The sequence below is a fragment of the Aotus nancymaae genome, unplaced genomic scaffold (genome assembly GCF_030222135.1).
Source record: "Aotus nancymaae isolate 86718 unplaced genomic scaffold, 86718_ANA_hifiasm-v0.15.2.pri h1tg000008l, whole genome shotgun sequence".
NCBI classification, from domain to species: Eukaryota; Metazoa; Chordata; class Mammalia; order Primates; family Aotidae; genus Aotus; species Aotus nancymaae.
The window spans coordinates 57,217,430-57,244,481 of record NW_026988419.1 but is presented as its reverse complement, the minus strand read 5'-3'; the positions used below and the strand labels follow the sequence as shown (position 1 = coordinate 57,244,481).

At 39.1% G+C, this 27,052-nt stretch overlaps 1 protein-coding gene and 1 non-coding gene across 2 annotated transcripts in view; one reads left to right on the top strand and one right to left on the bottom strand.

Moving 5' to 3' along the window:
- Positions 1–23,663, bottom strand: part of AGPS (alkylglycerone phosphate synthase) — a 219,447-nt gene extending 195,784 nt beyond the window's left edge. Inside the window, exon 1 of the mRNA XM_012471935.2 lies at positions 23,629–23,663. Coding sequence (XP_012327358.1) covers positions 23,629–23,648 — 20 coding nt within the window. The 5' untranslated portion in view covers positions 23,649–23,663. The remainder of the gene's footprint in view (positions 1–23,628) is intronic.
- On the top strand, positions 7,433–7,533 carry LOC135273756 (small nucleolar RNA U13). Its single transcript, XR_010341565.1, has one exon. It is a non-coding gene; the product is annotated as a small nucleolar RNA U13 (small nucleolar RNA).
- Positions 23,664–27,052: the final 3,389 nt, after the last annotated feature.

The window sequence follows — 27,052 nt, the reverse complement described above, 5'->3', positions numbered from 1 at the left end:
GAGCACCTGTAATCCCAACTACTCAGGAGGCTGAGGCAGGAGAATTGCTTGAACCTGTGAGGCAGAGGTTGCAGTGAGCAGAGATTGTACCACTGCACTCCAGCCTGGGCAACAAGAGCAAAACTCCATCTCAAAAAAAAAAGTCTTAAAATAAATTACTGAAAGCATGAAAATATGATAAATATTTCATGGCAATGTTATTATTATTTCATAACATCAGGGTATAGAATCATAGGCTCTGGGGGGGATTTATATGTTTAAAAAAAAAAGTCAAAAACTAAAATTTTAATTTTTATTAGCTGTAATAAATTTAAATCTAAATAGCTATAAGTGGGTAATGGACACCATATTAGATAGCAGTTCTAGATGATTCTGTGCGGAGACTGGTTGGGAGCCAAATATACTATTCTGGCCCTGACAAGAGAACTTCATCTAACTAGAGTGACTCATCTTTTTAATCTCAGGTTTATTATAATTATATTAGTTATCAAGACCAAGGTTATTGCTATTAACAAATGAGAAAATCTGTAGACTTGCCATGGAAACCCTATCGGAGAAACACAGATTTCTATGTCAATCTCTGTCTAGGATACCCTACCAAATGCCCTATAAGCAAAAACTCCTGAAACCACAATTTTTTCTGACTAATGGAATTAGGAGACTGCGACATTATCCACTGTTCTTAAGCAAGCCATTTGGGGCCCTTCCAAGAAGTAGTCTGAATATCTGTTATAAGGAAAGAGAATAATACAGTGTCTAAAAGCCCCTGATTGAAAATTTTTTTTTTGATAAATATGTTTTTATCTAAAGGCTCTTTCTCAAAAATCCTTCCTTGGGATTTTGCTTGCTGACTTTTCGGATGTTTCTATTTTTAAAAAAAAGAAAAAGAAGAAAAGATGAGGGAAAACTTCCCATCAGCGTTTCAAATAAAGAAGTTTATGATGAGATGTTACCATTGGCCTTTAATTTCTGCCCCAATTGAAATACTAAGGGAGTCCAACCATTGCCCATGCCCCTTTTGGAACAGTTGTGATTTCCAGGGCCTTGGTTAACTATTACTCCTAGCCCAAATCCTGTTGAGCTCCACTAGCTGCAGAGACCACTGTTTGCAAGAGCAGATATGCAGAAGATCCCTGGCCAGCCTTCTCATACCTACCTTTATTGCCATGTGGAGACAATAGAATCATTAAAAGTTATGGGCTGGGCATGATGGTTAACACCTGTAATCCCAGCACTTTGGGAGGCCAGGATGGATAGATCACTTGAGTCTAGGAGTTTGAGACCAGTCTGGGCAACAGGGTAAAACCCCGTCTCTACCAAAAAAAAAAAATTATCCAGGCTTCATGGAACGTGCCTGTGGTCCCGCCTACTCAGGAGACTGAGGTGGGAGGATCACCTGTGCCTGAGAGGTCAAGGCTGTGTGAGTCAAGATCATGCCACTGCACTCCAGCCTGGGTGACAGAGTGAGACATTATATATTTAAAACATCCTTTTCATAGACCAATGGAACAGAATAGAGAACCCAGAAATAAACCCAAATACTTACAGGCAACTGATCTTCAACAAAGCAAACAAAAACATAAAGTGGGGAGAGGACACCCTTTTCAACAAATGGTGCTGCAATAATTGGCAAGCCATGTGTGGGAGAATGAAACTGGATCCTCATCTCTCATCTTATACAAAAAATCAACTCAAGATGAATTAAGGACTTAAATCTAGGACCTGAAACTATAAAAATTTGAGAAGATAACATTGGAAAAACCCTCTAGACATTGACTTAGGCAAGGATTTCATCACCAAGAACCGAAAAGCAAATGCAATAAAAACAAAGATAAACAGTTGGGACTTAATTAAACTAAAGAGCTTTTGCATGGCTAAAGGAACAGTCAGCAGAGTAAACAGACAACCCACAGAGTAGGAGAAAATCTTCACATCTGACCAAGGACTAATATCCAGAATCTACAATGAACTCAAACAAATCAGTGAGAAAAAACAAACCATCCCATCAAAAAGTGGGCTAAGGACATAAATAGATAATTCTCAAAAGAAGATACACAAATGGCCAAAAAACATATGAAAAAAATGCTCAACATCACTAATGATCAGGGAAAAGCAAATCAAAACCACGATGCAATATGACCTTACTAGTGCAAGAATGGCAATAATTAAAAAATTAAAAAACAGTAAATGTCAGTGTGGATGCAGTGATCAGGAACACTTCTATAATGCTGGTGGGAATGTAAACTAGTACAGCCACTATGGAAAACAGTGTGGAGATTCCTTAAAGCATAAAGGTAGAACTACTGTTTGATCCAGCAATCCCACTACTGGGTATCTACCCAGAGGAAAGGAAGTCATTATACAAAAAAGATACTTGCACATGCACGTTTATAGCAGAACAATTTGCAGTTGCAAAATTGTGGAGCCAAACCAAATGCCCATGAATCAACGAGTGGATAAAGAAACTGTGATAAGCCAGTCACGGTGGCTCACACCTATAATCCCAGCACTTTGGGAAGCCGAGGTGGGTGGATCACGAGAAGAGATCGAGACCATCCTGGTCAACATGGTGAAACCCTGTCTCTACTAAAAATACAAAAAATTAGCTGGACATGGTGGTGCGTGCCTGTAATCTTAGCTACTCAGGAGACTGAGGCAGGAGAATTGCTTGAACCCAGGAGGCGGAGGTTGTGGTGAGCCAAGAGCGCGCCATTGCACTCCAGCCTGGGTAACATGAGCGAAACTCTGTCTCAAAAAAAAAAAAAAGAAAGAGAAAAAAAAAAAAGAAACTGTGATATAGGCCAGGAGCAGTGGCTCATGCCTGTAATGCCAATACTTTGGGAGGCCAAGGCAGGCAAATCACCTGGGGCCAGGAGTTCAAGACCAGCCTGGCCAACATGGTGAAACCCTGTCTCTACTAAAAGTACAAAAATTACCTGGGCATGGTGGCAGGCGCCTGTATTCCCAGCTACTCAGGAGGCTGAGAGAGGACAATTGCTTGAACCTGGGAGGCGGAGGTTGCAGTGAGCCTAGATTGCGCCACTGCACTCCAGCCTGGGCAACAAGAGTGAGACACTGTCAAAAAAAATAAATAAAAAAAGGAACTGTGATATATATATATTACATATTTGTATGATGGAGTACTGCTCAGACATAAAAATGAATGAATTAATGGCATTTGCAGTGATCTGGATAGTTCAAGACTATTATTCTAAATGAAGTAACTCAGGAGCAGAAAACCAAACATCATATGTTCTCACTGATATGTGGGAGCTAAGCTATGAGGACAGAAAGGCATAAGAATGATACAATGGACTTTGGGGATTTGGGGAGAAGGTTGGGAGGGGTGAAGGATAAAAGACTACAAAAAGGGTGCAGTGTACACTGCTTGGGTGATGGGGGCACAAAAATCTCACAAATCACCACTTAAGAACTTACTCATGTACCCCAGTAACCTATGGGGAAAAAAATTAAGTTATAAAGGTATATTTATTTCTATGGTTAAAAAAAGTATATTCTTTTGTTATAGAAGACTGAGGTACCTGGAAAAGAAGCCTGAGAATTGGCTGCCTTGGGGAAGGATCCTAGGAGGCTGGGGTTGAAGAAACTTACATGAACCCACCTCCTTGGCAAGAGTGCTTGGTTTCCTGAATTGTTAGGAAAGTTGTTGAGAAACTGAGGACTGTAGTGAAGGGAGAATATTTGTTTTAGACAATAACAGATGCTGGTATGAATAAAAACAGGTGGTAGCAACCAATTCCTAATCGGGAGCCCAGAGAAAGGAATCCACATTTGGATCCTCTCTCAGTTTAATAAGATTCTTTGAAATATAGCAGGAAGGCTCTCTGATGCCTTCAGTAAATGGCTTGCTTGCTTTTTGTTCCACTCAAATCTATACAGTATAAGCTTTTGGACCTTGCTTTCCATACTATGTTAGACCAAAAGTTGCACTTAGAAAATCTCCATCTTATATAATCTCCTTACTTTCAGTGAGAAAACAAAGATGCAGATTTGCCAAGAGTCGGCCTGTTCTTACTAGAATTCCTGTCCCAGAGCTTACATCATATGACACGAAGTTCCTGTTTCCACAACAGCAGCCAAGCCCTATCTGCTCCATTTCCTTCTCCTTTTTGTAATGAAACGATAGAAATTAGGGACTCTACTCTAAATAACTGGCACTGTGAGTATGTAGCCCTCAGAACCTTTATCATGTTTCACTTCAAGAAATATTTACTGACTACAACGTCCAAGCCTTAACACTACTAGTTGTTGCTCCAGCAGATAAAAGCCTCAAACATAGTTGCAGCTAAGAGTCTCTCTAAAGGATTATTTCATCTCCACCCAAAACAGGAAGGCCTGGGAACTTGTACCAATATATTTCTTTCTTTCTTTTTTTCTTTTTGAGATGGAGTCTTGTTCTGTTTTCCCCTGCCCTGAACACTCTTCCCCTGGCCTCAATCCTAACTCCAGCTCCTGCCCTCACTCTTCCTTTAGCACTCACTTCAAATACGGCTTCTTTAAAGAATTCCTAATACCCCAGACTTTAGCTATTCCCTTAGCATCTTCACTTCTTTACACTGCCTATTACAGTTGTAATTATGTAATTAGTTGCTGTTTAAAGATTGTGTCCCTAGTCAGAATATAAACTTTGTGAACTCAGAAGCTACGGCTGTCTTGTTCACTGCTTTGTCCATAGCATTTATCCCAATGCCCAGCACACAATGGGATTCATTAAATATTTGATGAATGGATGGCCATGTTCATGTTGTAGAGATACATATGGCCTCTTCCTTGACACATGGGTTCTGAAATAGGAAGAATCTGGCCTGTTCCATATCATATTGTTATTCTTTTAACTTTGGTTTGGTTTGATTATTTTTATCCTCTGTGTTTTCATGTTTTATTTTGAAAAGGCAAGAAAGAACTCTTAAATGGAATTGCCTCTGGTAGTTGAAGCCACACCAGTGTTCTCAGAATACACCCTGTCCTTTCCAATTTCCTTCATATGCTGGAACCACCAACAGTCTTGGAGTAACAAATCTTAAATTCTGATTCTCAGTCTGCTGAAGTAAGATCCCTCATGGCCCCAGCCACATCCGCTTTCTCTCTGCAAGCCTGTCTGTTCTCATCAGAACTTCTCTCTTCTTCCTAAAGCATTTCATTTTCACCTCTGTTTAACAGTTATATTTTCTGGCTTTTTATTGTAGTTGTTTTGATACCCATCTACCTAACCTACTAAACTCTGTTCTCTCTGAGGGCAGGTACACTGAACAGATAAAATGTATGAATTACCTGTGTATTCTCAGCATCTAGCACAATGTTAGGTGTTTATTGAACACAATTAATTTTTTCATTAGTATAGTAGCAGAGTGACTGGGGTAAAGTCCTTTAGTCTTATCATTTCCATTCATCAATTCCATTCATCTATTCCATCATATAGTCTCCCTCACTTCCACCAAGAAGTACAGAGAATAAAGACATCCTATTTTCTTTTCCCTTCCTATGAAAGGTTTCCAAAATTACTGAGGAAGAAGAAAGAAGTGGGGAGGTTTATGTAAGCAGAGAACAAACAGAATAATGCCAATAAATACATACATTAGTTAAAGCCCTGCAGCTCTTCCTCAAATCGATGACAAAAAGTTCAGAGTGCCAGGAGCATGTGGCAAAGGACATCTGCTGAAAATGATGTCTCAAAAGAAAAAAAAGAAAAAAGAAAGACAAAAAAGCAATAGTCCACGTGATGATAAATGGAATATTCCTTATTGCTGATTCTTAGACAGTACCTTGCATTGTATGCTTTATAGTGAAAATTATTTTTCCTGATGTGTAAACATCTAAAAACAATATATTCAGCCCAGGCACTGCGGTTCACAGCTGTAATCCAAGCACTTTGGGGAAGCCAAGGCAAGAGGATTGCTTGAGGCCAAGAGTTCAATACCAGCCTGGGCAACATAGTGAGACCATGTCTCTACAAAAAAATTAACAATTAGCCAGGCACAGTGGCCCATACCTGTAGTCCTTGCTACTCAGGAGGCTAAGGCAAGGAGGATCGCTTGAGCCCAGGAGGTTGAGAATGCAGGGAGCCATGATCATGCCACTGTACTCTACCCAGTCTCAAAAATAAATAAATAAATATAAATAGCACATTTACTGAAAGCAAATATATAGACCTAGAAATTTAGATTCTAAACCCATTTCTGCCTCTATGTAGCAGGGGGAACTTGGTCAAGTCAGATTATCATCTATAGGTAGTTGTGTTGCATATGGGGCCTCTTGTTACAGATTTAAAAATAGAAAACCTCCAAAATTCCTTTTATTTAAACCAATCCTCATGGAACCAAATGTGGCCATGGCAAGGATGCAATCAGGCCATGACTGTCAATGAAAAACAAGATTGATGCCATTATTGAAGATATGATATCATATCAGACCTAGGGAAACAAATCTTCTTGTCAGCTGTCAGTTAATTTCCATTCAGGTGTTTCTCTGTTTTTGTCAGTCCAACTGGTACTTATTAAAAGCTTGTTACTCAAAAGAAATAACCTAATATGGCAGGATTGTGCATCAGGAAGCCTGTGCTTTAAATCTGACTGTAATGCTACAAGCTGTGTGATCTTAGACACTTTATAATAGTGACAATTACCAACAACTGAGCATCTACTCTCTGCTCATCGTGCTAGGCACTTTACAGGTGCTATTTCCTTTAGTTCTCACAAAGCCCTTCATGATAAGTGCTATTAGCCTCATTATACAGACAACTCAAATGCGACTTAGAGAAGTTAAGTAATTTGCTGCAGATCACATAGCTGGTATAGTAAGTGAAATTCCAAAGTCCTTGCTTTTTTCCAAAAAGCAAGTGCTTCTTTCCAAAGGGCTTTTTTTGCAAAGGGATGTGAGTGAATTTTTTACTCAATTTTTTTCCAACCATAAAGTTAGAGAGTTTAGTTATGTGACCTCCAGGAGTGATATTCAGTAAATGTAAACTTTTTGTTGAATTTTTATAATGGAATTTTTTAGGGGGAGGGGACGGGGTCTCCCTCTTGTCACTCAGGCTGGAGTAGAGCAGTGTGATCATGGCTATTTTTTGTACTGACAGAGTTCTGCAATGTTGTCCAGGCTGATCTTGAACTCCTGGGCTAAAGCCATCTGCCCACCTCGGTTTCCCAAAGTGCTGGGATGACAGGTATGAGTCACCACAGCAGGCCTATAATGAAAAATTTTTATCATACACAAGAACAGAGAGACTAATTCAGTGACCAATCCCACAGCCACAAAAATCACTTCATAGCCACTCTTATTTCATCTATACCCACCTTTTCTCCTAGCCTAGCCCCCAGTGGATTCCTGTGAAGTAGTCCAGCTATATTATTTGATCTGTAAATATTTTAGTATTTATCATGAAAGAAAAAGATTTTTTAAAAACATAATCCTGATCCTTTTGTAGTTCATGAGCGTGATTGGGTGTTCACGTGCATGTATGAGATGTGCTACCCTTGAACCTTGTTATGATGTCAGTACATTACCCATCTGACATGAAAAAATAATAATCCAATACCATTAGCATGCCTTAAAAATTAACAAGAATTCCTTAATATCATAAAATATCCAATGTTTGTTTCTTTTATTTTCTCTTTCTTTAAAAAAAAACTAGTTTAATATATTTTAATAGCAAACTTACAGGAATAGCACAGAAGACAGACAACATTAAAAACGTACTTGCATCTAGGACAACTCAGAAAAGTTTAGTGAACACACAGAATCAACTGTATTATCAAATGCTACTAGCATTATTTAGTTGCCATCAATAAGACATTTGCTTGTTTTTAAAAAGTCCGAATGTTGGCATTGTCCAGAAAATTTTAACAGGTTTATTTATAATTGTTATAAAGTTGAACTGCTGGCGGGGTGTGGTGGCTGACATCTCCAAACCCAGATGTTTGGGAGGCCAAGGTGGGCGGATTGCCTGAGGTCAGGAGTTTGTGACCAGCCTGGTCAACATGGTGAAATCCCGTCTCTACTAAAAAATATGAAAATTAGCTGGGCCTGGTGGCGGGTGCCTGTAATCCCAGCTACTCGGGAGGCTGAGACAGGAGAATCACTTGAACCCAGGAGGCAGAGGTTGCAGTGAGCTGAGATTGCGCCATTTCACTCCAGCCTGGGTGATAAGAAACTCCGTCTCAAAAAAAAAAAAAAAAAAAGAAAAAAGAAGTGGAACTGCTGAAACTTGTTCACTGAAACATTTTGACTTGCATTAATGCTTTGTGTCCTTGCATTTTTAAAATTTGTTGTTGATACATATTTTTTTGTTATTGATGCATATTTTTATGGTGCATGTGAAAATTTGATACATTCATATAATCAAATCTGTATGCTTGCATTTATATTAAAAATTCATACAGAAATGAATATGGAGAAATTGCCAATACCTGATTTCTGTCATCTGTTTTTCCACTTGAAATCATTGTATGTAGGTACCATTTGACCTCAAGGAGAAAAAAAAAACTAACATTCACAACTACCAGTGTCAGGAAGAAAAGAAAGAGAGAGTGTGTATGCGCAAATGAAATGTTTTCCATCACAGTGAATTCTTAACATGTTCTTCATGTATGTGGTGTGCTTGCTGGATGTCTTTTGCCATAATTGTTGTACATTTGACATGGATAGCACATAGGTTGGTGTCTTCAAAAAGGCCAGCCAAATAGGCCTCCCTTGCCTGCGCAAAGCACCAATAGCTGTGCTCTGGAAGTGCAGATCTGTTTTGAAGTCCTGAGAAATTTCTTGCACTAGATGCTGGAAGGGAAGTTTGTAAATCAGAAGTTTATGGACTTCTGATAATATTTAATTTTATAGAGTACCACAGTACCAGTGCAACAGTACCTCAACGATGAGGTTTCCTCAGCACTCCGGTAAAGGGTGAACTCTTGCAAATGACTTCTGTGTCCAGTGGCTTCCTGAATGCTTTACTACTGATAGATTTGTGGACCATAGTATAAAAATCTTTCTTACCCCCTTCTCTTTCCACTGGAGTTCAATGAGCTAGAGGCAGCTTATAATCTCTCTCTCTCTCTCTCTCTCTCTCTCTCTGACAATTTGGTCATTAAAGATGATTTAAGATATTTTTCACAGCTTTTTTGTCGTTGTGTGTGTCCCAAGGTAGTATATTCCACTAGGGGAATATACAGTCAAATAACTGTGTTCTAACATCACTGAAAATCAAAATATTAAAACAAAATGTTAAAACCAATCAGAATGGACAGCCCCCTGCTATACTACGATCTAACCCTTTAATTATTGGACTGTGAGGGTGAGGGGGTGGGAAAGGGTAATATCTCAGGGCAGCAGTAGTTCACCAACCTATATGTTGTTTAACAACCCAACACAACATTATTTCAATGTTTTGTTTTGTTTGTGACTGTGTCTCTGCTCTGTCACCCAGGCTGGAGTGCAGCAGTGTGAACACAGCTCACTGCAGCCTCAACTTCCTTGGCTCCACCTTAGCCTCCCAGTAGCTGGAACTACAGGCATGCACCACCACACCTAGCCAATTTTTTGTAGAGATGGGGATTCACCATGTTGCCCAGACTGGTCTTGAACTCCTGGCCTCAAGCGATCTTCCTGCCTCAGCCTCCCAAAGTGCTAGGATTACTGGCATGAGCCACCACACCTGGCCTGTTTCAAGACCTGGGAATACCAGCGGGGCCAGGTGTGGTAGCTCACGCCTGTAATCCTAGCACTTTGGGAGGCCAAGGCAGGTGGATTGACTGACCTCAGGAGTTCGAGACCAGCCTGGGCAACACAGTGAAAAAAATACAAAAAATTAGGTGAGGTAGCAGTATACACCTGTAGTCCTAGCTACTCGGGAGGCTGAGGCAGGAGAATCGCTTGAACCCAGGTGGCAGAGGTTGCAGTGAGCCAAGATCTCTGCACTGCACTCCAGCCTGGGTGACAAGAGCGAGACTCCATCTCAAAAAATAAATAGTAAAATATATATATATTTTTTAAGAGTTGGGGTTTCACCATGTTGGCCAGGATGGTCTCGATCTCTTGACCTCGAGATCCACCCACCTTGTCCTCCCAAAGTGCTGGGATTACAGACGTGAGCCACCATGCCCGGCCAACAAATTTTTTTTAAATCAAAAACTGAGAATAGGCCGGGCATGGTGGCTCACGCCTGTAATCCCAGCACTTTGGGAGGCCGAGGTGGGCAGATCACGAGGTCAAGAGATCGAGACCATCCTGGTCAACATGGTGAAACCCCGTCTCTACTAAAAATAGAAAAAATTAGCTGGGCATGGTGGTACGTGCCTGTAATCCCAGCTACTCAGGAGGCTGAGTCAGGAGAATTGCCTGAACCCAGGAGGCGGGGTTGCGGTGAGCCAAGATTGTGCCATTGCACTCCAGCCTGGGTAACAAGAGCAAAACTCCGTCTCAAAAAAAAAAAAACTGGGAATAAGATCCTCTGCATCCTGGCTTGTTACAAACTGTGGTATCCTTTCTAGCTCCAATAGGAATGTAAACAGTCACTCAATGGAGATATCCTTTTCCTGCTTCCTTACACTACTAGTCTTTATATACATAAAAACACACACACATATATAAACTTTACAATAACACAAGTGATTGTTTTCTATAATTCTGGAACAAAATAGAAATCTGAGTTAAAACTATTAGGTAACAAAATTATTAGTATTTAGAATAATTATTAATTATAATTAGATACCTAAAAGAAAACTAACAAAAAATTAGAATAAGAAAATTATGAGTACAAACTTGTAGGCCAAACAAGTCTAAAAATCTATTGTGGTGGGGCCAGCTACAGTGCTAGCAGACCTGGATCAATTAGTAATTATAATTGAAGTTAAATGTAATTAAATATATAATTTAAATGTAATTAATTATATAGCTTCCAGCTCTTCTGATTTAATTCCACTAAAATTCTTAAGAATTACCTGCTCTGTAAAGTGCAATAAAATATATATTTTTAAAAAAAAGAATTACTTGCTCTGGCAGATATCTGTGCTATTGCCTTCACTAACAGCACTCTTTCCTAAGGAGTAATATCCCCTGCTCCCACCATCATCCACATGGCTACAGCCAGAACTTTTCTGTTTACATGATCCTACTTTCCAGGCCATACTTGCTAGATCAGGGGTAGGCACCTGATCTAAGTCAGTACAATCAGAGACCTTCTTCTGGATTTTTCAGACTGGAATGAAGAAGGAGAGACAGCCACATGGTTCTTAAAGGACACTGACTCAAGAGCTGTTGGTGTCTATGTTTTCTGCTTTGGGCAGATTCTGTCATCAGTGAGAGCAGATAAAGCTGATGTGCAGAGACGGGCCAAGCCAATTGTCAAAGGGCATTCTGATGGCAGTGAGGTTTCCGAGATGTAGCTACAGCCCTGCTCATCTCTTGGTTTGGCTTAGTAACCCTTCTTTGGAACCCATAAGCCAATAATTTCTCATTTTTGCCAAAGGAAATTCAAATTAGGTTTCTATAACTTGCTGTTGAAAGAATTCCCACTTCATTGACAAAAGGAAATGAATAGAATAAATTTTCCCTAAGTAATAGATTTATATTTGAGTAATGTTCATTTTATTATATACAAATCTTTTCAATTCCCTATTATCAACTTTTAAAAATTGGAATGTTTATTAATTTTTGATTATGTGATAAAAAACTTAGATGTTCAGGGTCTAGGGTGTGGTAAGAGAGGCAGGAGATAAGTTTGGAGAGGTAAATTGAGATTAGAATATGCAGGGCCTTAAATGTCATGTGAAGCTTAAACTTTATCCTGCAGGTAATGGGGATCCATTTGGCAAGCTTTTAAGCAGAAGGATATATTTAGGTAAATAATTCTGGTGGCAATTTAGAGCTTCAATAAAATGGGGGAAAAATGAAAACAGCTTAATAGGTGCTTGTGCTGGGAATCTAATTACATAAAGGTTATTCCAGGTGTCCAAGGCAGGGTTGATGAGAGAATTGCCTGGGAAAGTTACTCTGAAAATTGTTGGGAAATGGAAGGATTCAAGAGACATTCAAAAGGCAGAATTGGTACTACTAAATGATCACTTGGACACAGGGGATGAAAATGAGGAAATGTAGAAGGACTATGACTCGATGGGGATGCCATCAACACAGGAAAAGGAGGAGGAACAGATTTGAGAAGACACTCTTCTAACTGAGCATCACCATTCACTTTTCTGATACTCTCAGCAGGTATGCAGCTAAAATGTATGATGTCCCACTGTAGCACTCACATTATATCTCGGCAGATTGTTTCTAATTTATTGGATTTGCTGCACAGTATAGGATGCCAAAGTAATTGTTACATTCTGGAACTTAGGAGTCCTACTTGGTCTCTGATGAGGAAGGTATTAACAGTGATTTCTGTCATGCTGGTGTGTACTGGTCTGGGAGAAATCTTTGATTTAATGACAATAGAATTAAACTTAATTATAGCCAACTTAAAATTCTGTATATCACATAATAGAGAATGTCATTAACTCATTGTCTACTCTGCCTTTCTCTACTTTCATGATTAGGGGCAGAGGAATTAAAATTGTATAGTGAAATAAAATTAGATAGATATGATAAAGTAATACAAGGCTCACATTTTCAAAGTAAATATTTCTGTGTTCAAAGCAATTCACCAGAGGGCCACTTTCCCTGTACCTTCCCTAAAGAACTAAAGAGCTCTTGTCCACCTGATTTCTAAAGCAAAACTATCAGATGCCAGCAATGTGACTTGTTCTATGTTAAAAACAGAACTAGAGATCCAAGATGGCTGATCACTAGCAGCTCGGGCTCCTGGTTCCCAGTGAAAGCACAGAGAACGAGAGTACGCCACACTTTCAGATGAATATTTGTGGCTCATGGACCAGGAGATTCCCAGCAGAGGAGCCCCACGTGTCACCAGGGCGACTCTTGTGGCCGGCGCGGCGGTTTTGCTGGTGCCTTAGCGTGCCAGTTTTTGGTGCAGAGTCCGGAGATTCCCCTGGCAGAAAAGCACCATCAATCTTAACACCGCTATTTTGGCCGGCGCAGTGGACTACTCAGATTTCGGCGCTGGGAATCAACAAGTTGGACGTCTGCTCAGAGACCTAGTTAGAAAGTCGGTAATTACAAAGACAACAGACGGATAAATATATAATGAAGGGAAGAAATCAGCCTAAAAAGGCAGAGAATACTCAAAATCAGAATGCCTCTCCCTCTACAGGGGATCGCAATTCCTCATCAGTAACGGAACAAGGCTTAATAGATTACGAGTGTGTTCCAATAACAGAAGCAGGCTTCAAAATGTGGGTGATAAGAAACTTCTGTGAATTAAAAGAACTTGTTCTAACCCAATGCAAAGAAACTAAGAACCTTGAAAAAAGGTTTGACGAAATGTTAACGAGAATGGACAATTTAGAGAGGAATATAAGTGAATTGATGGAGCTGAAAAACACAACACGAGAACTTCGCAAAGCATGCACAAGTTTAAACAGTCGAATTGATCAAGTAGAAGAAAGGACATCAGAAGTCGAGAACCAGCTCAGTGAAATGAAACGAGAAGACAAGATTGGAGAAAAAAGGATGAAAAGGAATGAGCAAAGTCTCCAGGAAATATGGGACTATGTGAAAAGACCTAATTTACGTTTGATAGGTGTACCTGAATGTGATGAAGAGAATGAATCCAAGTTGGAAAATACTCTTCAGGATATCATTCAGGAAAATTTTCCCAACCTGGCAAGGCAGGGTAATATTCAACTCCAGGTAATACAGAGAACACCACAAAGATATTCTTCAAGAAGACCAACCCCAAGGCACATAATTGCCAGATTTATTAGGGTTGAAATGAAGGAGAAAATACTAAGGGCAGCCAGAGAGAAAGGTCAGGTTACCCATAAAGGGAAACCTATCAGACTTACAGTAGATCTCTCAGCAGAAACCCTACAAGCCAGAAAAGAGTAGGGACCAATATTTAACATCCTTAAAGAAAAGAGCTTTCAACCCAGAATTTCCTATCCAGCCAAACTAAGCTGTATAATCGAAGGAAAAATTAAATCCTTTGTGAACAAACAAGTACTTAGAGAGTTCACCACCACCAGGCCTGCTTTACAAGAGCTTCTGAAAGAAGCACTATACATATAAAGGAACAACCAATATCAGCCTTTCCAAAAATATATCAAAAAGAAAAGAACATTAACACAATGAAAAATTTACACTAACTAATGGGCAAAACAGCCACCTAGCATCAAATGCTAGTATTAAAGTTATATATATTCTAATTGGATAAAAAGCCAAAACCCATTGCTATGCTGCATCCAGACCCATCTCACATGCAACGATACACAAAGACTCAAAACAAAGAGGAGGAGGAAGATTTATCAACCAATCAGAGAGTAAAAATAAACAAATAAAAAGCAGGAGATGCAATTCTCGCCTCTGATAAAGTAGACTTTAAAGTAACAAAGAGCAAAAGAGGCAAAGAAGGACATTACATAATGGCAAAAGGATCAATGTAACAAGAAGAGCTAACGATTCTATAGATCAACGAGACAGAAAATTAACAAGGACATCCAGGACTTGAACTCAGAGCCGGAACAAGTAAACTTAATAAACATTTATAGAACTCTCCACTTCAAATACATAAAACATACATTACCACCTCACACCTACTCCATAAGTGACTACATAATTGGAAGTAAATCACTCCTCAGTAATCGCATAGCATTTCATAGGTTTAAATGAAATATTGGTTGGCTGCTCGTTTGTTATTTTCTTCCCTTATTCCTTCCTGTCTACATCATTAAGTCTAATTATTGGTATAAAAGGGGCTTTCAATACCCATTACGAAACTGCATTCTAGCCTGGGCAAGAAAGCAATACTCCCATTCTCTCTCTCTCTTTCTCTTCCTTTTTCTTCCTCTTCTTTATTCTTTTTCTTTCTTTCTTTCAAAAAAAAAAAAAAAAAAAAACAGAACTAGAGACTGTCTTTATCCTTGAGGACTAGCTCACTGTCATTCCAATATTTTTTGGAAAGTGTGAAATTCCAATTGCAGATGGTGACTTTGCTAAAATTGAAAGCTTAGCAGCTCATATACACTAACATCTTCATAATTCTGACAACGCTAATGCGCTACAGGAAACACTGGCCAAATTCTGCTTGGTTTGGTTTCCATTCTTTTGCTAAATCCCTTCTTACATCAGTACTGACCAATAAAAATATAGAGTAAGCCACATTTGTGATTTTAAATATTTTAGTAGCCATATTTTTTAAAAGTAAAAAGAAACATGTAAAATACATTTTAATAGACTTTTTAAAAAGCTTTATTTTTAAAGGAGTTTTAGGTTCACAGCAAAATTAAGAGGAAGGTGCAGAGACTGCTCATAGACCCCTCACCCCACACATTCAGAGCATACCCCATTATCAATATTCCCCACCAGAGTGGTACATGTTTTATAAGTGATGAGCATACACTGGAACACTCAAAGTCCATAGTTTACTTTAGGGTTCACTCTTGGCGTTGTGCATTCTATGAGTTTGGAGAAATTTATGACCTATATCCACCATTATAGTATCACACAGAGTAGTTTCACTGCCCTAAAAGTCCTCTGTGCTCCACCTATTCATCCCTCCCTCCACCCAAACCCCAGGCAACAACTGATCTTTTTACTGTCTCCAGAGTTTTGCCTTCTCCAGAATGTCATATGGGTGGAATCATACAGTATGTACAGCCTTCTCATATTGGCTTCTTTATGAAATTAATTTTAAAACTACTTTTTCTTTAATCAAAATTGTTTAATATGATTATTTTAACATGTAATCAAAATTTATGTATTACTAATTAAATATTTTGCATTCTCTTTTCATACTAGGTCTTCTAAATATAAACCAGATCTATATCTGTATCTATATCTGGTGTATATTTACACCAAAATCTGGTAAATTTACACCAGATTTTGAAGACTTACAGTGTATCTTAATTCAGACTAGCTGTATTTCAACTCGATCAGCACATGTGACTAGTGACTACTATATTAGACAATGCAACCTTAGATGAGAGTCACAACTGGAGATAACTTCAAATATTTAAGCTACCTGTCCCTTAAATCAACAATGAATACAATATCCTTCACACTGTGTTTGCCACTTACAGCTGGAAGGCCCCTCCAAGTCTAAGGGAGAAAGGTAATATGATAGAAATTACAAATATGCATTCTAATATTTAAACTTTTTTCATTCAAGCATCTATCCTGTCGTTCAGTTTTCCATGCTGTGAAGAATGGAAAATGGTGATACTTTTCTGTCATGATGAGTAATGGATTAGATAGCAGGGAAAAGTGGAGTTGCTATTACACTGAATTTATTTTCAGTTACAGAAGTCATGTGCTATTTTGGAGAGAGCAGCAGTTTAAGAAGAGGATTTGAGCCTTTATTCTGGTAGACACTATATGGCCTGAGACAGATCAAGTCCATTTTTTTTTATATTTTCTCATTCTCTAAAATGAGACTGGAGTAGTTCAGTGGCTTTTAAATCATACTCTGGAATGTAGGGGTTTATACGGAAAGAGTGAGAGTGAGGAAGGATGTAGGTGGGATTTTTCATGCACACACTCACACACACATACACACACTGGCAGATTCAACCACTGCTGGATCAAGTTTATCAGATGTGTATATTAATCTTCAGTGTAAGCTCCAGACCTAATTAAAATTTTAAACATAATAACTAGATCATATATCATAATAATTTGATCACATCTACTTTCCTTTTCAATGATAATATGAGGTATAATGTTCACATCTTCTGACCCATTTCTAGAGGTCCTTTCACTTACATTTTTCTCAGACTTCCTTATGACCAATCTTAACCCTTCCAAGTCACTGGTCAAGTTACCAAACTATTAGCCACTGCTAATTCCAGGCAAACTGAACAATGAGATACATATTGTTTCAATTATTTCAATTTCTGCCCATGTTGAGGATTGCCCCTTTTTTTCTTTTTACTTTATTTTATAAATTGAGATGGGAGATGAGGGGGTCTCACTATTTTGACCAGGCTGGTCTCAAATTCCTGGCCTCAAGGACTCCTCTGATCTCATTTTCCCAAAGTGCTGAGATGACAGTTGTGAACCACTGCACCTGGCCAAGGATTGTCCTTTTCCCTGGTGTTTTTAGGTCTTGGAGTGAGCTGTAAATGCTGAAGCAACCCACTTCAAGCCAAGCAAAAAGGATCTGTAAACCAGGATTTAAATTTTTTTCCTCTTAAATCAATTGGACATAATGAATACCCCACGAGACACTCACATGTAAGCTAGGGAGGGATGGCAGTGTGACAGACGTGAGCAGCAGGAGAATACAGGCAATGTGCTCACTAAACTCACGCACCCTCTGGACTATCCAGGCCTGGTAAGTTATGAGCCTGAATTAACACCTGGATCTTGATAGGCAATTACGACTGAAAAGTCACTTGGTGTCTCAGGGTTAAGTGTTCCACCGGGACCTAGTAGCAAGCCTCTAAAACCCAAAGAGTTCCACCAGAATACTGCCGCTTCATATTGGTAAGGAGCTCAGGTGCAACAGTTTATCTCTCACTTTAGAATTATAGCCAAAGGGGCCAGGCACAGTGGCTCACACCTATAATCCCAGCACTTTGGGAGGCTGAGGTGGGCAGATCATGAAGTCAGGTGTTTGAGGTCAGTCTGAGCAACATGGTAAAATCCTGTCTCTACTAAAAATACAAAAATTAGCCAGGCATGGTGACAGGTCCTGTAATCCCAGCTACTCAGGAGGCTGAAGCGAAAGAATCGCTTGAACCCAGGAGATGGAGGTTGCAGTGAGCTGAGATTGCGCCATTGCACTCCAGCCTGGGCGACAGAGCAAGACTCTGTCTCAAAAAAAAGAAAATAAAGCCAAACACGTTCTATATACCACTGGGCCCTTGAAAAACTCCCACTCGAGTTCTCATGTATTTTTTTCATGGTATCCAAGGTATTTCTTGCTTTCTACTCTTTTGTCCCCACCTGTATAGGATGAATAATCTGATATTATGTGAAATAAGGAAATAAGAAGCTTTCTGCTGACTTAACTGTGACCCAGAGTCCAAAAGGATGTAATCCTGTGGCAAGAAGGTAAAGCTATACTCTTGTCTGTACCAGATGAAAGTGAAATATTTCTGCTTCATCATTCACAACTGTCCTAGTAAATGGCCACAAGTCCCTTTGCATACCAGGAGGCAGAGAAGTAGGTACTTCCTCAAGGGTACTCAGATTTCCTTTAACTGTGTCTGAGAACTGACTCATATCTGGAAATTGGATACTGTCTCTCTTTTCTAGACACAAAGGTTTTTTTGTTCATTTCCTTGTTTATTAATATAAATCAAATAGGACTTTAGTGACTGTACATTTATTTCCATCCTAGGGATTCCATAATCAGTTACCTCCCAAGAATCCATGGATCAGAGCATTCTGATTTTCACACTGACCCTACTACCTTTTAACTTAACCCCATGCAAATATGCTACCTAGACCATGTCACTCTGGGATCCTGCCATCCCTCTGAAACTCAGTAAGCCAAATTCAACTGTAGCCTCTTTTCAACATCATTGCTAGTCTACGTGAAATATTCTCTAAATCACTTTTTAAATATACTGTCCCTTCTCTCATAGATTTGTTTCTCAAGGCTTTTGTAAAGAATGTCTTCTGGACCTTTTTATCATTTTTATTTTAATTAGATACAGGGTCTTGATATGTTGCCCAGGCTGGCCTCAAACTCCTGGGTGAAGTGATCTTCCCATCTCAGCCTCCCAAGTAGCTGGGACAGGTGTGAGCCACTGCACCTGACTAGATTCTTTTTTGGAAGACATAATTGAGATGGGTGGTTGGGTCAGATATGACAAATATAACCCAGAATTCCTGTCTCCTGAAATTAAAAATTTGTTATTTTACATTTTACCTAAGAGATTTGCATCTCAACTTTATTTTGTATGACTCACCCCTCAGTCTAAATTTCAAACATTTAGCAGAGCAAACAGAATTATTCCTATCTTCTCAAACTAGAATAGTTAATCCAGAAACTCTTGTAAGCCTTATTAATAAATTCAACCCAGTCTCAAATTGTGTCCTCTTCTTAATTCGACATTCTTAAAATCTATTCTAACTCACAGATTAATTAGCAAAGTTCTTCAATTCCTTTGGTGCTTGAGACATATATTACTGAACTTCACTTTGTAACTGACCTCTTGAAGCACACTAGAATTTTTTTTTTTTCCTGGGTTGGGTACAGAGTCTCACTTTGTCACCCAACCTGGAGTACAGTGGTGCGATCTTGACTCACTGCAAATTCTGCCTTCTGGGGTCAAGCAGTTCTTGTCTCAAATTCCTGAGTAGCTGGGATTACAGCTACCTGCCATCATCCCCGGCTAATTTTTGTATTTTTTAGTAGAGTCAGGGTTTCACCATGTTGGCCAGGCTGGTCTCCAACTCCTGACCTCAGGTGCTCTGCCCACCTTAGCCTCTCAAAGTGCTGGGATTACAGGTATAAGCCACTGGGCCCAGAGAATTTTACTCTAATTATAGATCTGTAGATAGTGCAGGGTAACAGTAGGGTATAAGAGAACCCTCAATAAATTAACTCCCTCAAATTAGGAAGTTTCAGCATCTTTAATTAAAGGAGAAATAATTTTATACGTAAAAGCTTCAGCTGCCAAGAAGGCAGAGAGTTTGGGGACAAGGAGTCGCTGAGTTCTTCAAATTCTCCCTGATATAGCATTTTAATTTTAAAGATCTTACTCTTTTGGAATCAGCACTTTAACATATGCTCTTCTAAGAAACCAGGTAGGGAGGTGAATTTGACTGATTTGCAAACCAGCAATCAAAAAGAACAAATATTGGTTTATAGCTATCTCTATCCTGGGGCTATAAAAGTTTCTTTTAAATTCACAGCTTAGATTTCAGTTCATGTTTTAAAATGAGAATTTAGAGATTTTCATTTGTTAATCTCTTCAAATTAAGCAGCTAGCCTTAGCACCAGCTCTTGAATTCCTCATTTCCTTCATACTATTCTGTGACAACAGCAGTTCTGTCCCCCATGGTCTTGTCTTTAATACTCAACTCAGTCCTAATGTTCACAGGCATTAATTTTATTAGCTATTTTACTACTCCAGTCTGTGGGTTTCCAGAGTCTCATCTTTGAATATTAATTGGTTTTTATTATCTTCAAACATAATGAGTCTGCATACCCAGATTCTCCTGATGTCCCTGAAAGTCTGTTGTTTGTCTCCTGATTTCCCTGAAAGTCTGTTGTTTGTACCTGAATCCCCATTACCAGTTTCTGTACAAGTCAGGGTTCCTAGTTGCAAGCATTAGTAACTAAATCTAGGTAGATTAAACAGAATGGAATTTATTGAAAGAATAACAGTATCTATATACAAAATTCTATGGGAAAGTTAAAAATCAGGCTCGGGAATCATACAGGAGCCAAAGGAGGATGGCAACAGATAGATCAGCCAAGGACGACTGTAGGAATAGTCTGAATAGAATGCTTCCAGAACCTGGTGAAGAACTGTTAGAGTAAGAGCCTAAATAGAAACTAAGTACAATTCCACCACCATTGTCTTCTGAATTACTGACATCATCACTGTCTCAGCAAATAGCTTGATGGTCTCTGCATCTTTGCATCACTCTGGATTCATTGACAGAATCCAGATAACTGGATAAACTTCAGTTATGTGCTGATGTCCTTGCTGTCTAGAATAGGAAAGATATGCCTTTTTTCAGCTTCTGTATCAGGAAAAGTGTTGAGATGCCAAAGTACCAAAACACACAAACCCCAGACATACAAATGCATCCAGGACACCATGCCTGGGTTTGTTTCTGGACTCACTATCTGTTTCATTGGTTTGTTTGTTTATCTTGCTGCCATTATGCTACTCTTTTAATTTCAGCTGTTTTATCTTTTAAAAAAAATCTGGCAGTTCAAATCCTCTTTCTTCTTAAATGGTTGTCTTTTTTTCTTGACCCTTTTCAGTTTAATTTTTCTCGATGAATTTCAGAACTCTTTTGTAAAGTTTCCAAAAAACATTCTGTTGACATTTCCATTGGAATTGTATTATATTTCTGAATATATTCAGGGAATAACTTAAAATGTTTTAAATGCCAAGGCTTCTTATCCAAGAACATAGTATATCTCTATTTAAGCCTTGGCAATTTTATAGTTGTCTTCACATAAATTTGACATGCTTCTTAAGTTTATGTTTTTGTTACTCTGGTAATTAGAACTTTTTCCATTTTCTTTTCCTTTAAAAGAATTTAAAAGCTCCCCTTTTGGACCACAGAAAATCTTAACATCTTAAAACCTAACTATGCAAATAGCTCTATGATTCTAATTTCTCTTTTAAGCAATATAAATTATTGAACTACATTCATCCTAAGTTTATCCAGCTTTCCTTACCAAATTAAATCTCATACTCTGTAATGTGAATTAAATCTCTGAAAGTTAAAGAACGTTTTCCAGCTGACTAAAACAGGAAAAAACTCAGTCAATAGAATGGAATAAATTGGAAGATGGAGGTCACTGCACTAGTACAACAGTGTCCCCTAGTGGACACAAGGAAGCATAGACATGTTTATACCAAAAATGATCCCACTCTCTTCCACAGGCAATTAGAATCTCGGAGGTGCCTTTGTGGTCAACCAGGTCAACACCTCTGGCTTCTAAAAAGGAAACAGAGAAACAAAATGAAGAAATGACTGGCCCAAGTTCACACTGTCAACCCAAAGCTAAAATCCAAGATTCCTAACTCTCATTTTTCTTCCTTTTTGCTACCCTTTATTTCTTTTTTCTTCCTTTCCTTTTCAAAATATATTGTGTACTTATTATAAAGCAAGGTTCTAGGAATACAGATATAAAGATTTAGTCTTTGCCTTCAAATACCGTTTTACTTTAAACCTAATATATTTTAGCCATTTTCAGGGAATGAAAATTTGTTGGGGAATGACCAAGCAACTATTCAGGGGAAGGTTCTCAATCATCCACAAATTGACTCACAATATGATTAATTAATTATTGAGATTTAACTACAAAGTACAATCACAAATGTGATAATTGCCCTTGATCAGATTCAGACCATTTCATGAGGTGGGAAGACATACTTTCAAATGGCCTGCATTAACCTTTATCTTCTTTCTCCTTTGCAGATTCAAAACTGAACTATCTTGCAAAAAATACAAGATATTGAAAGTTTTTATGAGCGCCTACCACCTAATCCCAAACACTATCGTTCATATGTGCCTCATTGAGCAAATCTTTATTGAGGATCTCTATGCCAGGTATGTGCTAAGCGCTGGGCTTACTGTGGCAGAGAACAGATATGGCCCTGACGTATCTGCTCTCACAAAGCTTACAGTCTCCTATTTGTGTATGTGTAATTCTCTAAAGCTCAGGAAAGCTGTTTTTCCCATTTTTCTTTGGCATCATATTGTTAGGCTATAGAAATCAGAGAGTATGCAAACATTTTCCAAAATTACTCTGCCCCACAAAAGGGAAACAAAAATAACAATTTGGGGCCAAACAGAACTGGATTTGAATTCCAAGCCTGCCCTTTACAAGCTATTAAACAAACTAATTCTCTGAGCCCCTGTTGCTTTCATGAAATGGAAATAATATGTATCCTGTGTAAGGGATCATATCCTTATTAATACCTAAACAGAGACATTACTTCTGGGGTCAAAAATATGAATCATATGGTCCATCTCCTAAAATGCACAAAAATTATCAAAAGAGAAGCATTATTAATATTGTTCACTTAGTTTCATAAAGAATGTCACTTTCCAGAATTAATATAGACAGATATTCTTTGCTATTGACTTTTTCTTTTTTTTAAATAGGGTGAAATGCTCTAACAATGGATGCTATTACAACAGCTCTGTAAGGCTATTAGTTTCTTTTTCCATGGATAGTTTCCAAGGCCTTGCTCCATATAAACTAAGCCCTATTATTTCCATTTGGATGACTAAATCTAGTATAACCATTATTTATCTGTGTAAGGGATCTGGTAGTAATCTATGTGTAAACTTATCACTCCATCTATTTAATGATTTGACAAAGACAAGGATCATGTTTTATTTCACTCTGTTCTCCCCTCCCAGTGATACCTCACACAGAATTAGAGCACACTAAATGTGTGCTGAGTAAAAAAACTATCTTACTATGTGCTATTTGACATGTAAGCCGAGAGAGAAAATTTGGCATATGTTGTAGGTAAACTTACTTTGTTTTACCTGAGAGTAGCAAGTACCAAACAGATCCAACCCCTGTTACAATCCTGCTAGAGACAAAAAGTAGATAAATTCCCATCTCTACTCAAACCAAAACAAAACTTCAAAACTATTGAGACACAAAGAGAAGGAATAGGACGGGGTCAGGGAGGACTGGTGTTTGTGTATGGTATGCATAACGTTCTACCCCTGTTGTAACAGCTCGGGATGGAAGCACCACACACCACCAGGTCTATGAAAAGCCCCGGGTTTCAAGGTCAAACAAGTTAGGGAAAGCTTGCCCAGCATTTTCCTCTCTCACAAGTTCACAGTGCACATTGGTAACTTAAAGCCTATAAAGAAAACTGTTTAACATTGCTTTACCTTGCAATCCCCAAATTCATTTGACCGATGTTTCACCTATAAACATGCCACAGATCTGGTTGATTCTGTGGAAGGCACAGACTTCAGGAAACTGCTCCCCTGTGTTGAAAGGACTTCTTTCTCTTGTTAATTCACGGACAAAAGGCTGCATTTCATTTCCAAATCCTACAGGACTTGGAATGTGGGCATTTCCAGCAATGTTTTAACTATAGAAAAGTGAGACCACTTCCTGACAATTCAGAGGTCCCAGAAAGTTTATACAACTGAATTTTAGGTATGTAAGAAGAGGTCAGTTCGAATCCAGGAAATGGCTTCCCAGCAATGCCTGGAATGTCCTCATAAAAACCAAGAAACAGATATCCGAGTCCTGTTTTGGATCTTGGAGGGACAGAGAGATTGAAGAGAAAAACATAAAATTATAGTCCCAAATCTCACTAATGTTTCTTCCAGTTTTCTACAAATAAATATAGAGTATCCATTTTCCCTGAACTCCATCTTGGGACTTTATTTTTGTGTGTTTCCATTCTCCTCACTAGATGGCAGCACAGATGAAAAAATGCCAGAAAAACAGCAGGCCCGCCTCAGCAGCAGCAAACTGCCATCAACAGCCCTCCCCCAGCTCACCCTTCCTTTTTTTTTTTTTTTAAGAAAAGAATCTAAGATATGAGATACAATGGCTGACACTTTTTCCCAAATAGATTCAATCAGTTACACGGGAAAACAAAGAATAACTGATGACCCACTGATACTGGTGAATGAGGGAACTAACTCTTTAACAGTGTCTCTCACATGTTACTTGTGTTTCTGTATCTAAAAGATAATGCAGGCATTGTTCCTAAGTCATGAAGAGGGTCGTGTAAGCATGGTCATTTGTATCATTACAGCGCACATCTGATAGGGCCGAACTCCAAGCCACCTGGTTTGCTGTAAGTATTGGATTCATTTAAGATCTATAACAATGCTATTTACTGACCCTCTTGTCAATCGATGCTGTGACGCTGCTGTAAAATGATTCCTATGTCACCAGATGCTGCACTGAAGCTTAGGAAGTTAGCATGAAGGTAAACACTTCATTAGAAGTATGCAATTTATGGGTGAATTAATAATGCAAGAGAAGAGGAGTAGAACAGACATAGAGAGAAGACCTTTGTACTTTACATCAAACCCTATCAAAAGAGATTAAAAAAAAACACAAACCTTACTCTTCAGGGGTTCACTGAATCTCATCATTAAACAATAAAATGGGGTCTACCAGCAAGATGTTCTTAACAAAATCTGCTGACAGGGAAAACATAAGAAAGCTAGACCCTACGATGTATGGCATTTCAAGGGCTCAAGAGTGTTCTAAAGAAAACTAAATTGTTAATGTGTAATGAACTGGACAGAAACTGAAAGGTGACCTGTGTCTTTTAAATAGCAACAACAAAAGATCACCATGGGGCCAGGCATGGTGGCTCACCCCTTTAATCTCAGCACTTTGGGAGGCCAAGGTGGGCAGATCACTTGAGGTCAGGAGTTCAAGACCAATCTAGCCAACATGGTGAAACCCCATCTCTACTAAAAATACAAAAAATTAGCCAGACATGGTGGTGTGCTTCTGTAATCCTAGCTACACAGGAGGCTGAGGCATAAGAATCACTTGAACCCAGGAGGAGGAGGTTGCAGTGAGCCAAGATAATGCCACTGCACTACAGAAAAAAAGAAAAAGAAAAATATTACCATGGGAATAAAAATATATAGTACATAAATAAACAAACCTGAGGCCAAAACAAAAAACTAAATGAATCTTTCCTATTTAAGAAAACATCAATTTTTGATGTGTTAGGGAATTTTAAAATTCTGTCTCTATCCTTTTTTTTTTTTTTTTTAATGAAAGCAGTCTTTCCACAAGATTACTCTAAACACCACATCTTTCCTTGAATGAGTACCTTTGATAATTAGTGTGGGTTGAAATTAGTTAATGTTTTAATGAGTCAGGCTATCTGCCTTCTCCAGCACAGCTCCTAGTGCTCTAAGGATACCGAATGCTTTTTCCTGGGCCCAAAGTTTGGAGACAAAATCAAGCCCTAAAATGAACAGGTGGAGAGGCATTGAGATAACGTGGCATATGAGGGAGAGAAGGAGCTGGGACAGGCGTGCGTTCATCTCAAAGACCACACCAGTCCAGTGCTGCAGGCCAGCAACCCTCAGCTCTGAACCTATTCCTGGAATCAATACTCAGCTCATTCCTTCCAGAGACTCAGGAGCCTTGGAGGTATGACACACCCAGGACAAAGCTGAAGGATAAGAGGCCTAAATGTTCTTCCACTCCCACTAATTCGGCATCTGTGCAGCCCACTAAATCCACCATCCCTCAAATCCTCAGTATCCTTAATGTGTGTCCAAGAGGGAGGCCTTTTCAATGGGCTACCCTCTTATGAACTCTCATTCTCATCTAGACTCAGTTTCTCATTCCACCCTGTGAAATTGTGAAAAGACATATATATTTGGTCTCTTCCCTGGTTCCTGTCACATGTTCCTAAAACCTTTGGAATCTCCAAAGTGATAAGAGTTTCTTCGGTATGCTAATAAGACACTGGTAGCTGGGGGGCCCCAAATAGCTTCAAGAGGGGGCTGGTCACTGGAAAGACCAAGGCATGATTAGAGGGTTGGGACTTTCAGTCTTACCCCCCAACTTCTAGGGAGGGTAGAGGGGCTGAAGGTTGAGTCGATTATCAATGGCCAATGATGTAATCAATCATGCCTACCTAATAAAGCCTCCATAAAAGTCCAAAGGACAGGGTTCTGAGAGCTTCCAGATTGCTAAATATGTGGAGGTGCATGGAGGGTGGAATATCTAGAAAGGGCAGGGAAGCTTCATGCCTCTTCCCCCATCCCTCACCCTGTGCATCTTTTCCATCTGGCTATTCATCTGTATCCTTTGTAACATCCTGTATTAGTCCCTTCTTACTGCTATAAACACCTGGGATTGAGTAATTTATAAAGAAAAGAGGTTTAATCAGCTCACAGTTCAGCAGGCTGTTCAGGAAGCACAGCAGCTTCTGCTTCTGAAGAGGCCTCAGGCAATTAAGGTGGAATTATGGTGGAACGAGAAGAAGCAATTATGGTGGAACGAGAAGAAGCCCACACATCTTAAATGGCCAGAGCAGAAGGAAGACAGAGAGTGGGGAGGTGCCACACACTTTTAAACAACCAGATCTCGCAACCACTCACTCACTATACAAGAGCAGCACCGGGGAGGAAATCCGCCCCCATGATCCAATCACCTCCCACCAGGCCCCACCTCCAACACTGAGGATTACAATTCGATGCGAGATTTGGGCGGGGACACAGATCCAAACCATATCACATCCTTTGTGATGAATGGGTAGATGTAAGTAGCGCTTCCCTGAGTTCTGTGAGCTGCTCTAACAAACGAACCCAA